This window comes from Mustela nivalis (genome assembly GCF_964662115.1).
Source record: "Mustela nivalis genome assembly, chromosome: 1".
NCBI classification, from domain to species: domain Eukaryota; kingdom Metazoa; phylum Chordata; class Mammalia; order Carnivora; family Mustelidae; genus Mustela; species Mustela nivalis.
In genome coordinates this window covers 1703906-1720500 of record NC_139020.1, presented here as the reverse complement: position 1 = coordinate 1720500, position 16595 = coordinate 1703906, and the positions used below count along the sequence as shown (strand labels likewise).

Genomic DNA, 16595 nt, shown 5'->3' with positions numbered 1-16595 from the left:
CCACCGTTGGAGGACGTTTCCCTCGCCTTCTGTTTTGGAGGGTACGAGCGAAGAAAGCGGCCGCAGCATCATGTACCGGTCTTTGCCCGGTAGCGGATTTTTGTTTCTCCAGGGGAAACACGCAGGGGTGGCCTTGCTGGGTCATGGGCTCAGGGCACGTGCAACGTGATCAGAAACTGCCAAACGATTTTGCCAAGTGTCCATGCCGTGCTGCGCTCCCTCCAGCGGCGTACAGGGGCTCGTGTGGCCCTGTGTCCTTGCCAGCCCTCGAAGTTGCATTTTTTGGTTCCATATTGGCCATTCTAACAGGTGTGTGCGGTATCTTACTGCAGTTTAATTTGTGTCCCCTGATGACTAATGCTGGGTTGAGACTCTTGAACGCGCTTTCTTGCCAAGCTTTCCGAAGTGCCGGAATGACGCTCCGTTCCCCCCAGCGCTGCTGGAGCTCCTCTCTCCTCCACGCCCCGCCGGCTACCCCTGGCTGGGCTTTGCCGTCTTGGCCATCCTCAGAGGCACGTTAGGGTACCTCCGTGGGGTTTTCTTTGTACCTCCCTGACGACTAATGGTGTGAGGCGTCTTTTTTATGTGTGTATTTGCCATCCACTTGTCTTTTGGTGTTTCTTCAAATGTTCAGGCCCTTCCTTTTTTATGGTTTTCTTGACAGTGAATTTTGAGAGCTCTTTATGCATGTTGGATATGAGCGCCATTGGACTTGAAGAAGGTGGGCGTCAGGGCACCAAGCCCCTCACGTCGAACATTCGTGTGTACAGATGTGTACGCCCCCCAGAAACAGAACTGCCAACAGCCTCCTGTCGACCAGAAGTTCTAGGATAACACAGAGTTGATGGACACATACTTGTCTTCTTACCATAAAGTGAGGTGGAGAAGAAAGTGCTCTCAAGAAAATCATCAGGAAGAGAAAACACGCATGCAGTAGGGTACGGATTTACTGGGGCAAGCCCCGTGGGAGTGCGGGCTCACAGTCCAAGCTCGTGTGGCACGAGGGTGGGCTGCCCTTGGCTCGGATGCGACTTGCGAACACTTTCTGTTATTCAGGCTCTTGGCATGTTGCTGGGAGAGCAAAAGGGTTCAATACGGGTAGAGACCTCTTCATCGATTTTCGTCTTCTTCAGATCGTGCTCTCGGCTATAGCCCAACTCAAGGTCGCAACAATCCTTCTGCTGTTGGCTTCTAAAGGTCTAAAATGTTTACATTTTACATTTAGGGTTATGATCAGTTTTTATGAAGTTTTTACACTAAGTGTGAGGTATGGGTCAAGGCTCCTTTTTGGTTTTTTGGATTTGGACGCCCAGTCGTTCCAAGCACACTTCTGTCTCTTGAACTTGTCTTTGCAAGTATCTGGTCAAAAATCAGTTGACTGTATTTGCGTGCGTCTGTGTGTCTATTCTGTTTCCGGATCTGCCTGCTTCTATTCCTTTGCCACCATCACATTGTCTTGGGTACTGTGGCTTTATAGAATCTTGAAGTCGTGTAGTGACGTCTTCCAACTTTGTTCTTCATTTTCAAGTGGTTTGGATATTTGAGCTCCTTTCCTATCCAAATAATTTTAGGATTCGCTTGTTCATACTGACAAAAACTGCTACTGGGACGTGGTTGGGGGTTGGCTTGAGTCTATAGACGAGTCTGGAGCTCACTGACAGAACAATATCCCCACCAGCGAACATTGTTTAGCTCCCCATTGACTCACGTCTGGTTGCGTTTCTTTCGTCGGTATTTGTGTAGTTCTCATTATGTACCTATATCCTGAGATTTATATCGAAGTTTCCATTGTTTATTGTGTTGCAAATCACGCCTTTAAACAAAATTTTTCAATTCTAATGATTTATTGCTATTATATTGAAATGCGATTAATTTAATTATTTTGGGCTTGCACACTTCAACCTCGCTAAACTCTCTTGTGTACCTAGGAGATTTCTGTAGATTCTTGGGGTTTCCTAGGTGGACACTGACATCTTCTGTGAATACAGACCATTGTATATCTTAATTTCCAATGTGTATGACTTGGATTTCTTCTTGCTGGTTGCACAGGCAGGACTTCAGTATGGTGTTGAGTAGGGGCAGTGAGAGAGGACATGTGTACCTTTTTCCTGATCTTTGGAGGGAAGCTCTCAGACTTTTACAGTTAAGTATGGTGTGTGCTATAAATTTTTCACAGATGTCTTTTATCAGGTTAACAGGATTTCCAATTATTCCTAGTTTACTATAAGCTTTAAAAAAAAATTGAACAGGGGAGAACCCTCCCCAATTCATTCTATGAGGCTTACATTACCCTGATAACAAAGCCAGGCAGAAAACCACAGACAAACATCCCTTACAAACAAACATGCAAAAGTCATCAACAAAACACTAGCAAACTGAATTCATCAGCACATTGAAGAGATTTCACACTGCGACCATGAAGGACGCGTTTCTGGAATTCAAGGATGGTTTCTCTTAGGAACATTGGTCAGTATGAAACCCGCCTCTACCAGCATAAAGAGAACAGTGGAGGCTCATCTCCTTCAATACCTTAAAGCATTTGACGACATTCAGCACGCTTCCATGGAGACCCACTCAACAGACTGTAAGGGCCTACTTAGCCAGAGCGAGCCATTTTGTTGTTCATGCAGTAAACTTAGATTGAACCTGCCCCTTCTCCCCAAGAGAAAAGCGCTTCGAAACAGAACTGGTGAAACATGACTGACCAGCCCCTGATAACGGAGCCCACATACAAGGACGTGTCCGGCCAGGCGGAAACGTCCAATCAGTAAAAGCGCACGTGTGACCTCCCTACCCGCCAAGGATGAGCCAGGCCAGCTGGAAACGTCCAATCAAGGGAAAGCGCACGAATGACCCGCCCAGGAGTGTGAGCCCCGCCTATCAGGCGCCGGACAAAGGCTCCGATTCCAGCCAAGGTCATAGACTGAATTAAATGACTATCATGGGGTGAATTGAAATTCAATCAGCCACCTGTGTATGGCCAGGCTCGACCACATGGCCTTTACTCTATAAAAGTTAATCTGTGAGGCTGGGACGGGTCGCCTCTTTGCAAGAGATCGCCCTGGCCGGTCAGTTTCATTCTCGATGCTTGGCGCGAAATAAAGCTTTGCTTGACCTTCGCTTTGTATCAGTCTCGTCCTTTTATCCACAGACCCTTTCAAGACTAGGAAAAGCAAGAACTACCACAGCACAATAAAATATTTGTGTGAAAACCCCTCAGCAAAGATCGTACTCAACGGGGAAGACTGGGAGCTTGTCCTCTAAGATCAGGAATGGGGCAGGGATGCCCCTTTTAGCCACTTCTATTCATCCCGGTACGGGAGGTTTCCAAAGCAGTTGGACAATGAAATAAATAGAAGCAGTGTAGATTGGAAAGGGAGAAGTGAAATCACACCTGTTCACAGATGTCATGACCTTATATATAACGTGTTAACACTAGCAAATGAATGCAGAAAAGTGGCAGGAGACAAAGTCAACACACAAAAATCCATTGCATTTCTATACACAAACAATGGACAATCCCAAAAGGAAATTATAAAAATAATTCCATTTATGATTGCTTCAAAAAAGAATAAAATAAAAGGAACTGGCCAAGGAGGGGGAAGTCCTGTACAACGAAATCTATGAAACATTGGTGAAAGACGGCCAAGAAGACATAAATAAATGGAAAGACAGTCCACGTTCACGGGCGGGAAGGCTCAGTTGTTAAGATGTCCAGACTACCCAAAGCAATCTACAGACGTAATGCGATCATTATTGAAATCACAGTGACGGTGTCCATCCCAATGACGGGGATGGAACTAGAGGGTATCATGCTGAGCGAAGTAAGTCAGTCAGAGAAAGACAACTATATGATCTCTCTGATTTGAGGAATTTGAGAAATAAGACAGAGGATCACATGGGAAGGGAGGGAAAAATGGAAGAAGACGAAACCAGAGAGGGAGACAAACCCTAAGAGACTCTTCATCTCAGGAAACATCTGAGGGTTGCTGGAGGGGTGGTGGGTGGGGGACGGGGTGGCTGGCGATGGATCCTGGGGAGAGTCCATGCTATGGTGAGAGCCGGGAACTGTGTCAGACTGATGACTCACAGACCTGTACCCCTGAAGCAAATGGTACATTGTATATTTATTAAAAACAATCTCAGCAACGTTTTCACAGAAACATAAAACCACCCACACTCATCTAATCTCTAGGGACCCTGAAGAGCCGAAACAATCCCCAAAACACAAAGCTGGAGGACTCACCCCTCCGGAGTTTGAAACCACAACGCTACAGTAATCAAAGTAGGATGGTGTGGACGTGAACACGGGGTACGTATAGACCAATGGAATAGACCGGAGTCCAGGAATAAACGTTCACCTTATAGGTCAAGTCAGCTTTCACAAGGACACCAAGTCCATTCAACAGAGAAAGGACAGTCTATCTTGTCTTTTAAAGTTTTTTCTCTATTTATTTGGGAGAAAGAATGAGTGAGAGCGTGAGAGGGGAGAGGTCAGAGGGAGAAGCAGACCCCCCTCTGAGTGGGGAGCCCGATGTGGGACTCCGTCCTGGGACTCCATCCTGGGATTCCAGGATCCTGACCTGAGCCACAGGCGGTTGCTTCACCCACTGAGTCCCCGAGGTGCCCCAGGACAGTCTTTTCCACAAATGGTGCTGGGAACACTGATGACCCACGTGCGAAGGAATGAAGGTGGCCCCGGTGTCACGCGACACACAAAATGAACTCAAAATGGATGCAGAACATAAATGGAAGAGCTGACACTATAAAACTCTGGGAAGAAAACACAGATGAAAGCTTCGCCATATCGGATTTCACGAGGATTTCCTGGATATGACACCAGCGGCACAGGCAACAACAAAAGAAAACAAAACGAAACAAAAATTGGACTTCATGAAAATTCTAAATATTTTCCATCAAAAGACAATACCAATGGAGAATAAAAGGTAACTCAAAGACATGTAGAAAACAATTGAAAATCACGTTCTGATCAGGGATTAATATCTAAAATGCATGAGAACTCCCAAAACTCGGTACCAAAAAGCCAAACAACCCAATTCAAAAATGAGCAAAGGACGTGAATGACACAGAAGATGCACAAATTCTGTGACCAACGAGCACAGGAACGATGCTCAACGTCACTCATCATAGAGACACCAAATCCAATGCAACGACAAGCCCCTTACACCCATCACGCAGATGCATCGGATATATCGTACTTATGTAATTGGAAACATAATGTGGACATAGGATATACAATGTACGTACAAGGAGAAGACATCTTTGTGTATGGATACTATATATAAGATTTCATTGGTTTATTTATTTGACAGACAGAGATCACAAGCAGGCAGAGCAGCAGGCAGAGAGAGGAGGAAGCAGGCTCCCCGCTGAGCAGAGAGCCCCATGCGGGGCTCGATCCCAGGACCCCGAGATCATGACCTGAGCTGAAGGCAAGGCTTAACCCACTGAGCCACCCAGGCGCCCCTGGATCTTATATATAATAGATATATTGTAACAAGGAGAAGATACCGCATGTTGATGATAATGTGGCGAACTTGAAGCCCTCCTGTGTAGTGAGCGGGAAATGGTCCAGCCCCTGTGGAAATCTATAGGGTGATTCTTCAAACAATCAACAGGGGAGTTACCGTACGATCCAGTAAATATACAGGTATATGTTCCAAAGAACCGAAAGCAGGCATTTGAGGAGAGCGTTGTACGGCTGTGTTCACAGCAGCGCTACTGACAAGAGCAGAGCCCAGGGCCCACCGAGGGACAGATAGAGAAGCCAAACGCGGGCCATCCACGCAGCGGAATCGCAGCAGCCCTAAAAGGGAAGCAGGTCTGACTTCAGCATCATTGAAGTGCGACGAGGACATTAGTCTCAGAAAGACAGCTACTCCGGGTTCCACCGATGGGAGGTATTTCAGAGACAGAAGGCGGAAGGGCAGGCGTGAGGGCTAGGGGCAGGAGCTGGCGAGGCAGCGTTCGTGGGGACAGGGTTTCATCTTCCCGGGAAAGAGAGGAGTCCTGGAGACGGGCGGCGGGGACGGCGGCACGACCGGAGGATGTACTAAGCGCCGCTGAACTCCGCGCTTGAAACTGGCTAGGACGGTAGACGAGGTTATGTGTATTTGGCATCAAGAAAAACAAATTGAAAAAAAAAGAAGAAGGAGGCGGAGGAGGAAGAGGGGGAGGAGGAGGAGGAGGAGGAGGAGGAGGAGGAGGGGGAGGAGAGTGCGACCAGGCCAGGAAGAAACCAGGAGGAAATTCATGCGCCCGAGAGTGAGGGAAAACAGCCAGTCTGAGAAGTCTGCATGCTCCGTGCACGGGGAAGGTCCCCGCTAAGGAGACAGGAGACCAGCAGGTGCCACGGCCGCAGGGGAGGGGCAGATGGAGCACGGGGCAGCTTCAGGGAGAGAGACCCGCTGTGACAGGGTCTCTTCCCCAGCACTCTGACCCCAAGCACAACCCCTGGCTGCCAGGGCCTCTTCCCATCTCCCAGGGCCATCTGTGAAACTTGGGGTGCTCGGCACTTCACTGGGTTTGCCCTTCTTCATGGGGGCTGGACACATTCTGTAGCTGGTGGGAGGGCAGGTAGGTGCTGGGACATGCCCCTTGCTCCTTCCCCTCCCCCACGCTTGTTCTGTGAACCTCAGGCCCAGGATCTGACAGCCTGACTTCATGGTCTTAGTGCTCTCAGTTGGTCTGGGGGGGAAGGTATCCAAGTCCGTGTTTCCCCATCTTGACTGGAGCAGTGCCTCCCCCACGCCACCACCTTTCTGCTAAATAGGTACAGCCCACGGGAGGACCCAGGGGAACCGCAGGCCTGTAGGGGCTGTGCTGCCTGCATCCCCAAGGCCGGCTGGTCTGGGGCCGGTTTGTCCCGCTGGGCCGAGGGTGGAAACGGGCCAGGGGCTGAGAACTCTCAGACCACGACCCGTGTGCAGGTGGCCAGCCTTGGGAAGCCCTGGGCATGCAGGGGCCAGGAGCCCTGACCTTCCTGGGCCAGGGTGTGCCTCCCACCCCGGGGCCCTGCCCTGTGGGATTTCTCAGTCCCTCATTCCTAGAAATGTTCCCGGATGGAGGAGGCCAATGTCTGGTCAGACCCCTGCACCCCCACCCCCATGAGGGTCGGAAGAAAGGAAGCAGATGCGCTGGTGAGTGAGTTTATTGGGGTGTCTGAGCAGGCGCCGAGAGGTCAGCAGTTGAGGCCACGGGACCCGAGCCGAGAAACTGGGAGGGAAGGGCGGGGGACCCGGAAGTGCTGGAGGCCCCTCCTGGGAGCAGGAGCCCTGGGGGGCACCGGGGTCAGCGTTCTAGGGAGCCTTAGGTCAAGGTCAGGTCAGCAGAGTGGACGCATGGAAGACTCTGTTTCGGTGTGGGCAGCCACCTAACACAAGTCAGGACCTGACTGATCGGGTTGGGAGGACCACGGTCACTGGGTGGGTCTTGAGCCCAACTGGCCCCGGGGAAGACGGGCCCCGTCAGCAGCAGGACTTCTGGGCCGAGGCGGGCACGCAGCAGGCGGGCCTGCACACAGGGCGGCAGAGCAGAGACATGCAGGAAGACGGTCTGCAGCAGGACGAGGAGCATGGGCTGGGCTGGCAGCAGGAGGAGGGCCCGGAGCAGACAGGGGTGCAGCAGACGGGCTTGCAGGAGACAGGGGTGCAACAGACGGGCTTGCAGCAGACAGGGGTGCAACAGACAGGCTTGCAGCAGACAGGGGTGCAGCAGACGGGCTTGCAGCAGACAGGGGTGCAACAGACGGGCTTGCAGCAGACAGGCTGGCAGCAGTCTTCCTGGCAGGGGGAGGAGCTGCAGCAGGAGGGCTGGCAGCTAGACTGCTGGCAGCATGAAGAGGCTGAGCAGGGGGAGGCCTCACAGCAGACAGGGGTGCAGCAGACGGGCTTGCAGCAGACAGGGGTGCAGCAGACGGGCTTGCAGCAGACAGGGGTGCAGCAGACGGGCTTACAGCAGACAGGAGTGCAGCAGACGGGCTTGCAGCAGACAGACACACAGCAGTCTTCCTGGCATGGGGAGGAGCTGCAGCAGGAGGGCTGGCAGCAGCTGGTGCAGGCTGGTTGGCAGGGGCTGGACCCGCAGCTCGCAGGGGTGCAGATGAGGGTCAGGCAGGAGGGGGCACAGCAGGAGGGGGCACAGCAGGCGGGGGCACAGCAGGGGGGCTCGCAGCAGCTCTCTGGGCAGTCGTCCACCTGCCAGGAGGAGTCGGGGCAGGAGTCACAGGAGCCGGGCAGGCAGACGCGGCTGCCGTAGCTCCGGTCGCTGGAGCAGACGGACAGGGTGGATGCGGCCATGGTGGGGCGGTGGTGCTGGAGGTGGATATGAGTGTGAGTGTGAGTGTGTGTGTGAGTGTGTGTGTGAGGTGCCCTGGGATGCCAGGGCTTTTATATCCGCCCCTGGGCTGGTGTTGTCCTCACCAGGAGACTCACATGTCCCCTTCCTTGTTGGTGTCCCCACGGAACAGGGAAGCTTAATTAGATGCGTCAGCAGCCTGGGAGGGTCCGTGATGCCCGCCTGACCAGGGTCTCGCCCTCGGGAAGCTGGTGAGGGGCCGTGCTGTGGACAAGCCATTCCACCTGCTGGTGCCCAGGGCAAGTGCGTGTCTGACTCTCTGTGGCAGACGGTCATGGTGGACCCCAGTGGCCGGGTTGTGGCTGTGCTGGTCCACGGATTATGTCAGAGACAGGTGATGCCCTGGGAAGGGCCAAGAAGGACGTCAGGGCTCTCGGTAGGAAGGCCATGTGCGGCAGGAGCAGTGGGGTCAGGGGGCGGGACCCCGGTGTTACCAGTAGCCTTTCGGTGCTGTCCCTTCACACCCACACCTGGGCTGAGGCCTGGGGTGGGCAACTGTTGGGCGGGGGCGGGGGTGTCCCAGGGCATAGATGGCCATCCTGGGGAGAGGCAGGTGGCCGGGGCGGGTCTTTCTCTTGCTCCGACGGGAGCATGGTGTTCGCTGGGGGTGGGGAGGGGCTTCTGGCTGTCATGGAAGCAGCGTGACAGTACAGGACAATTCTCAGAGATCTGTGTGTTACCGCGGTATAGACTTGGGGATCTGGACAGTCTCCTGTGTAAGCTCCAGGACCGATCGTGTCTCCCTCTGCAGGGGACCCCATGCAGCCAGCGCCGCCCTCCCATAAACATCACTGAGTCTCCCAGAGGGATTCCTAAATGTCCGTCCCAGTGCGTGCCGTTCTGGGACACACATCCTGACATGTCCATGTACTGGCCATGGTCCCCCCAAACCAGCTCTGACCCAGGGTCTTTTTGTTTAAAGGAGCCGCTGTGCCGTGCACCAGGGCCCTGAGCCAGAACCTTGGCGGCTGCCCAAGTCCCCACTGCACCACCCGCTCTGCTCAGTGCTGCGTCTTGTCAGCCTGCTGGACACCACATCCTCCCCCTACCCCCGAGAGCGGCCAGTCCTTTCCCACCGAGACCCGCGCTCGCAGGGGTGCAGGGCCGGAAGGACCTTCCTGGACAACAAATCCAGCGGGTACCTCCCGTGACCACACCGCACGGTGGCGTCCACCGGGCTCTTCAAGGCGGACACGCCTGAAGTCGGCTTTCCCGCTGCGAGCCTGGGACCCCGCACGCCAGCTCCGCGAGGCTGTGACTCCGAGACCGCCCGACGCCCGTCTGCATCACCGGCCGTCTGCACACTTTCCCCGGCCCAAAGTTTTTCCTGGGGTTTGGTAAGGGCCTGTCCCGTCCGGAGGAACTTGCTTGTGGACCCCGGATGTGGGGGCGGGGCAGGCCGGGTGGAGAGTCCAATCCGTGGGGCGCGCGTGTGTCCGCGGGCGTGAATTGGGACTCAACTGGCCACCTGTGTAGGGCCGGGGCTCAACCACCCGCATAAAGGTTGGTCTGCGAGGCTGTCGGGGGCAGAAGCAGGAGACGGAGAGTCGGCGGGCGCAGCAGGAGAGCCGGAGAGCTGTAAGAGCTCTTGTCAGAGCGGTGCCGGGCGGAGACGGCGGGCTGCGGGAGGCAGGCGCTTCCTTCGCTCCCGCGCTGGGGCTGGCCTCGAGCGGCGCTCCGGGCCTCGGCCCGCCGCGGAGGGGCCTCCACCGCGCGCCCCGACGGCGCCCGCCCGCCAAGCTGCGGCGACGAGAGGCTGGCGCTGCTGGCCGCCGGCGCCCAAGACGTCCCGCCGCTCGGCAGCCGCTTCGTGTGCAGGGCGCTGCCCCCGGAGGCGGGGCGCCCCGGCTGCCGGTTGCCCGCGATGCCCACGCAGGGCGGCGCGCTGAGCCCCGAGGAGGAGCTGCGGGCCGCGGTGCTGCGGAGACCGTGGTGCAGCAGAAGTTGACGCTGGACGCGCAGCGAGGCCATCCGCGAGCTCACGGGCAAGCTGGCGCGCTGCGAGGGGCTGGCGGGCAGCGAGGCGCAGGGCCCGGCAGCCACAGGCAAGGACACTATGGGCGACCCCCTGAGGGACCCGGCCACGTCGTGGAACGGCTCAGCCGCTCGCTGCAGACGCCAGTGGCCCTCGGCAGCGGTGCCGCGGGGAGCAGCCTCGCCACCACCAAGCCGCCGGCGGTCCCGACACCAGCGGTCCCAAGACCCCAACGGCCGACGCCAGCGGCCCCGCCACCTGGAACCACCGCCCTTGGGAGCGGCGCCGCCGGGAACAGCCTACAACCCCGACGCCAGCAGCCTCGGCACCACTGAGCCGCAGCCCCGCCGCGAGGAGTCTCCCTGGAGCTGCGTCTTTCGGGGAAGAGGCCTCCTCGGTGAATGGCCCTGCGGGAGCAGCATCGTGCAGCGGCCTCCTTCTGGGAAGAGGCTTCGTCCAGAGCAGCCACGTTGGGAGCAGTCTTGCCGGGGTCATCGTCCTCACCCCTTCGTCGTCCGGAGCGGCCTCCTCCGGGAAGCGGCCTCCTCTGGGGAGCCTCCTTGTCAGAGTGACGTCGTGGGGGGCAGAGTCTGTGTCATCGGAGTTGTCCTCCTTGTCATCGACGCTGTCCTCGGCGCCTCTTCGTCGTCGGGAGTGGCCTCTTCTTGGGAGCGGCCTTGTCAGGGGAGCGGCCTCCTCTGCAGAGCAGCCTCCTCCAGAGCGGCCTTCTTGGGAGCAGCCTTGTCGGGATCATCGCGGTCGCCTTTTCATAAGAGACAGCCCTGACCGGTCAGTTTGATTTTTTGATGCTTGGCGTGAAATAAAGCTTTGTTTGATTTTCGCTTTATATCAGTCTCGTTCCTTTGATCACGGACCCTAAGAGTTTCACCCTCCAGCTGAGCCAAGCCTCCTGCTCCCCAATGGCAAGAGGTCGCCGTCCCGTCCACCTGCTGCCCGGCCCCTGTTGTGACCGTCGCCACTCAGCCCTGGGGCCGCTGCTACAACGTAGGCCTCTGGCGGGCAGGGACCTTGTCTGCCTTGTTGGCCACAGTGCCCAGCACGGGGTCTCCCGGGTCTCTCCATCGACTCCTGGTCCTTCTGACACAATGCTGCGAAGCGTGGTTTCCTTCTAATGTGGGTGTGTGAGGCCTCCCGGAGAAGGTCCTTCCTCACTGGGGCCATCCATGGCCCAGACAAGGCCTGCACCGTCCAGGGGAGACACCTGGGGCCAGCGGGAATCCCTCCTCCCTGCTTCTTCCAGTACTTGATTTCCTGAGCGGAGTGCCCAAACGAGACCCACCATTCCCAACCCCTTCTCCCCCTGGCCATTGGTCCCTGGGATAGTTAACTTTATGTGTCCTCTTGGCCAGGCCATTGTGCTCTGTTTTTTGGCCAAACACACACAAACTTGGCTGTGAAGATAGTTTTTAGGTGAAATCGGCATTTAAATCAGCTGCCTAGAAGTGGCTCTCTGCCATTCGGCAGGTGGGCCTCGCCCAATCAGCCGAAGGATGAGGCAGCAAAGCGGTCCCTCAGGAGGCAGGGAGGCCACCAGCCCATGGTCTTCTGACCCCCGTAGCAGCAGTCCTCTCCCGGGAAGCCTGCCTGAGACTTCGGATGTGCCAGCCTCCTCAAGCACACGAACCAGTTCCTCAAAACCCATGTCTCTGCACATACAGGCACACATCCTATGGACGGCATCTCCGGAGAGCCCTGCCCAACACAGGTTCGGGTCACCCCTGCACACACTCGCAGTCTTCCTGTGGAGGGAAGCCCTGCCCCTTGCGGAGGGTCTCTGGAAACTGGCTGCCACCCTTTTGCCCAAAGCCAGTCCTGGAGCGGCCTCTGCGCCTTCCAGGCAAAGCGTTAGGAAACGGGTTCTCCCTCGTCCCTAGTAATACTCCACAGCCCTGAGACATAAGCTCAGGGGCTTGACAGATGGCGCCCTGCCCCTCACTGGTAAAGGTGTCCAGGGGCACCCAGGGGCCCCCAGGTAGACAGGCTTCTCTGTGCTGGAGGCTTCAGGGGACAAACACGGCAGAAGGCCAAGCAGGGTGTGCAGGTGGCCAGCCCCGCCCCAGTGCAGTGGCCCTGGACACAGCCCCGCCCCGTGCAGCGTCAGGGCCCTTCCCTGTGGTTTGCCCAAATATGCATTCAGGGTCTTTGGAGAAGGATCGACAATGACTTTATTGATCAACAGACACGTCGCTCACATTGAGCAGGACAAAGTGTCCTCAGTCCACCAGAATGAAGAGGAGGGGGCTGGGAGGGACACGGCCCGGAGGGAGCTTGGAGATGCCCAGGGAGCCAGCTAGACAGTAAGGGGCAGCCTTGCTTGCTGAGGTGGGTGTTCTGGGGCAGAAGGAGACCCCAGACCGGGGCTCAAGGCTTCAAATATTTTAGGTGGAAGTGTGAGCTGGCCCCAGGAGCAGTGGAAGGACGGGCCCCGTCAGCAGCAGGACTTCTGGGCCGAGGCGGGCACACAGCAGGCCTGGCGGGAGCACACAGGGCGGCAGAGCAGGGACACGCAGGAAGCTCGGCGGCAGCAGCTGGGCTGGCAGGAGGAGGCGGGGGCACAGCAGGAGGAGGCGGGAGCGCAGCAGGCGGGCTTGCACACGGGGCGGCAGAGCAGGGACACGCAGGAGGACGGTCCACAGCAGGACGAGGAGCAGGGGCTGGGCTGGCAGCAGGAGGGCCCGGAGCAGACCGGGGTGCAGCAGACTGGCTTGCAGCAGACAGGGGTGCAGCAGATGGGCTTGCAGCAGACAGGGGTGCAGCAGACAGGGGTGCAGCAGACAAGCTGACAGGGAGAGGAGCTGCAGCAGGAGGGCTGGCAGCTAGACTGCTGGCAGCATGAAGAGCCTGAGCAGGGGGAGGTCTGGCAGCAGACAGGGGTGCAGCAGACGGGCTTGCAGCAGACAGACACACAGCAGTCTTCCTGGCAGGGGGAGGAGCTGCAGCAGGAGGGCTGGCAGCAGCTGGTGCAGGCTGACTGGCAGGGGCTGGACCCGCAGCTCACAGGGGTACAGATGAGGGTCAGGCAGGAGGGGGCACAGCAGGAGGGGGCACAGCAGGAGGGGGCACAGCAGCTGGGGTCACAGCAGGTAGGCGCACAGCAGGTGGGGGCACAGCAGGAGGGGGCACAGCAGGAGGGGGCACAGCAGGGGGGCTCGCAGCAGCTCTCTGGGCAGTCGTCCACCTGCCAGGAGTCGGAGCAGGTGTCACAGGAGCCGGGCAGGCAGACGCGGCTGCCATAGCTCCGGTCGCTGGAGCAGACGGACAGGGTGGATGCGGCCATGGTGGGGGCTGTGGGGCTGGAGGAGGTTGTGAGTGTGAGTCTGTGTGAGTGTGAGTGTGTGACTGTGGGAGGTGCTCAGGCTGCTGGCTTTTATACCCACTGTGATGTGTATGTTGTCCCAACAGTAGGCTTAGTGAAGCCTTCCCTTCCTTGTTGGTGTTTAGTGTTGTGATGTGTTCCTGGTGCTGGTTCTCTGTGAGGCTCCTGAATGTAGTTCAGCCTAAACTGACCTGTGTTTGTCCCCAGAGGAAAGTCAGTAGAAATGCTTTGATGCTTTTGTAGAGACCAAGAAATCAAGTGATTTCCTTACGATGACAGCCTGTGCTCCATCCCACAAGGGGTTGCCCTTCTACCCCAAGGGACGAGATGAGGACGGGGCGCCCTAGAGTTTGGGCTTTGAGCAAAGGGAGAGATGCTTGGCTGGGCTGGCTGTGGGCCAGGGGGCACTTTGTGGGTTGGTGCTGCCGGCTGTAGTGGGTGTTGATGGGGCATGTCTCCCAGGAGTGAGCCCTGGGGCAGGTATGAGGAAAGTGTCCAGGGGACAGAGATGGGCTCACAGAAGGGGCCATGGCAAAGGGTGCAGGCTAGCCCAGGAGGAAGGACCACGACAGGCAATGGGTTTGCTCCACTGCTTCATGCCGCAGTACTGAGACCTGTGTACTGAGGTGGGTACACAGCTTCTGGCATGGGCCCTCATGTCCTCATGGACACTTGGTCACTCCTCTGCCAAGTCTCTGAAGGGGCAAGGGCAGGACCCTTGGTGATGCTCTGAGCTGCGGGGCTCCATCCAGGGCTTGTTGGGGGCCAGTGGGCTGAAGGGTTGAAAGTGTCCCTGACCTCTGAGGAGTGGGGCTGGGGGCAGTCCCTGGGGCCACATGATAATCAGTCCTCAGTGGAGCAATGTTATTCTCTGAAACACATAATGGCTTAAAACCTTGCAAATCTATCTAAAAACTATAATCCATAGATCTGGAGAGCTCAATGAACTCCAAATAAGATATACACAAAAGACCCACGAGAGTGCTCAAGACAAAAAAAAAAAAAAAGAAAGAAAAAGTCAATCAAGAATCCTCTATCCAACAAAGCTGTGTTTACAAATGAGTCCGGATACATTCCCAGATAAATAAAAACCGAGGGAATTTGATGCTGGCAGTCCCCCCTTATAAGACACACTGTGGGGAGTCCCTTGGGTGGGGAATTCTGATCTGCAGGAGGGCTTGGAGCTCACCAGTCAAGGAGGTCATGTGATTACAACAGACGGGTGGCCCCAAGCTTTCCTCCTTTACTGAGTCTCCTGTGGGTTGCTGTTCCGACTAAAGCAGCTGCCTGCAGCAGGACGCCCAGGTTGCATTGCGGGGTCTGGGGTGTGAGGTGATGTATTCGACAACACAAAAGAGGCTGGTGGGAGCAAAGCTGCAGTGGGCGGAGGAAATGACCACAGAGGGCACCTTGGGTCACAGGAAAATGTCAAGGGAACAAGAGATGATCAGAAGGCTAGGAGAACCAAAGCCGTAAATACAACCCTTGCTTTGCTGTCTTCTCTCAGCTTCTTAGAAGTCATAAACGCATATTAGGTAATAATTATAACAATATATCGAGGAGTTTTTAACATGGACAGGTGGAGTGTATATAACAGCAAGACCACAAAGGGACAAGAAGGGATGTATAAAAAGGAGCCTGTTTTTACGTCACTGGAATTGACTTAGTGTAAGTCGGAAGCTGATTCTGCCATGTTAAAATAAACATATGGAAGCCCCAGAGCAAAACTAGGAAAAACTAAAAAAAATAGTGAAAAATCATTAAAGAAATAAAAACACTGCCTGCAAAAAGATTTGCTAAGCACAAAAGAGCACACCAAAAAAAGACGAGAAGAACACACACGTAAGAGACACAAGACACAGAGGAAGCAAGACAGTGACGTGGCCAGCAAGATCCAGCCACAGCCCATTCACACCACTGACGGCGACGTGTTATAGAAAATCATGCACATGCTGGGTTAGCAAATATTAAGCATCACTCCTAGGGGAACTAGAGTTAGCTTCCTGTGGGCCCTGGTCCCATTTTCGTCCACTGATCAATGTGTGTGCCTGGGAAAAATGCAGCATCATCCTTCATTCACGAGTAATGCTTCTGACACCAGGTGTGTGGGTTTTTCCCATGGACCAGCTCTCTATACACCTTCTGGGTGTCTCATAGTTCAGTTCCATTCTGACACTGGTGCAGAACCCAAGGTTAAGAGCTCAGACTCATGAGACTACCCCCCCTTCAGATGCCAACAGTAGATGCCCATAACCTGTGATTAGACTACAAGGAAGAGGTTCCAATGATCTCCTCCTGGGGTTCAACACATTGCTAGAGGAGCTCACAAAACCCTGGAAAAGAACTGACTTCCTACTGCTGACTTATTGCAAGGGATATTTTTAGGACAGAGACATAGAGGGCGAGGTCTGCAGGGGTCCTGAGTGAAGGAGCTTCTCTCCCTGTGGAACTGGGCTGTGCCACCCTCCTGGCACGTGGACACATTCAGCAAACTGGAAGTTCTCAGAATTCCATACATTTGGGATTTTTATGGAAGCTTCATCATGCACACATGATTGATTATTAACTCAATTTCTAGTTCCTCTCCTCTTTCCTGAGGTTGGGGATGGGGCTGAAAGCACCAAGCTTCTAATCAAAGCTTGGCCTTTCCAGTGAGGAGCCCCATCCTGAAGCCAACTAAGAATCACTTCATTATAACAAAAATCGTTCCAACCACCCAGGAAATTCCAAGGGACTTAGGAGCTCAGTGTCAGAAACTGGGGTCAAAGACCAAATATTAGCAAGAACGAGGGACAGAGACATTTATATTTTATTATGTGTGTGTGTGTGTGAATATACATTATCATTTCACAATGAATACTTATTATCTGTTGCTGACTCTTTAACACTGAAGTCACTCCCAATAGC

The 16595-nt window shown here is 55.3% G+C and overlaps 4 protein-coding genes across 5 annotated transcripts in view; all 4 read right to left on the bottom strand.

Moving 5' to 3' along the window:
- The window catches only part of TSPEAR (thrombospondin type laminin G domain and EAR repeats), a 205494-nt gene that overhangs the window by 70120 nt on the left and 118779 nt on the right, over window positions 1-16595 (bottom strand). The gene's annotated exons all lie outside the window — the stretch shown is intronic.
- The window catches only part of CFAP410 (cilia and flagella associated protein 410), a 293294-nt gene that overhangs the window by 162258 nt on the left and 114441 nt on the right, over window positions 1-16595 (bottom strand). The window lies entirely within an intron of this gene.
- Window positions 7488-8318, bottom strand: LOC309859907 (uncharacterized protein; the record flags this gene model as incomplete). The annotated part of the gene is made up of 1 exon (XM_082721130.1): window positions 7488-8318. The coding sequence occupies one exon, from the start codon at window positions 8316-8318 to the stop codon at window positions 7488-7490; it is 831 nt and encodes a 276-aa protein (XP_082577256.1).
- On the bottom strand, window positions 12801-13680 carry LOC309860004 (uncharacterized protein; the record flags this gene model as incomplete). The annotated part of the gene is made up of 1 exon (XM_082721427.1): window positions 12801-13680. The coding sequence occupies exon 1, from the start codon at window positions 13647-13649 to the stop codon at window positions 12801-12803; it is 849 nt and encodes a 282-aa protein (XP_082577553.1). The 5' UTR covers window positions 13650-13680.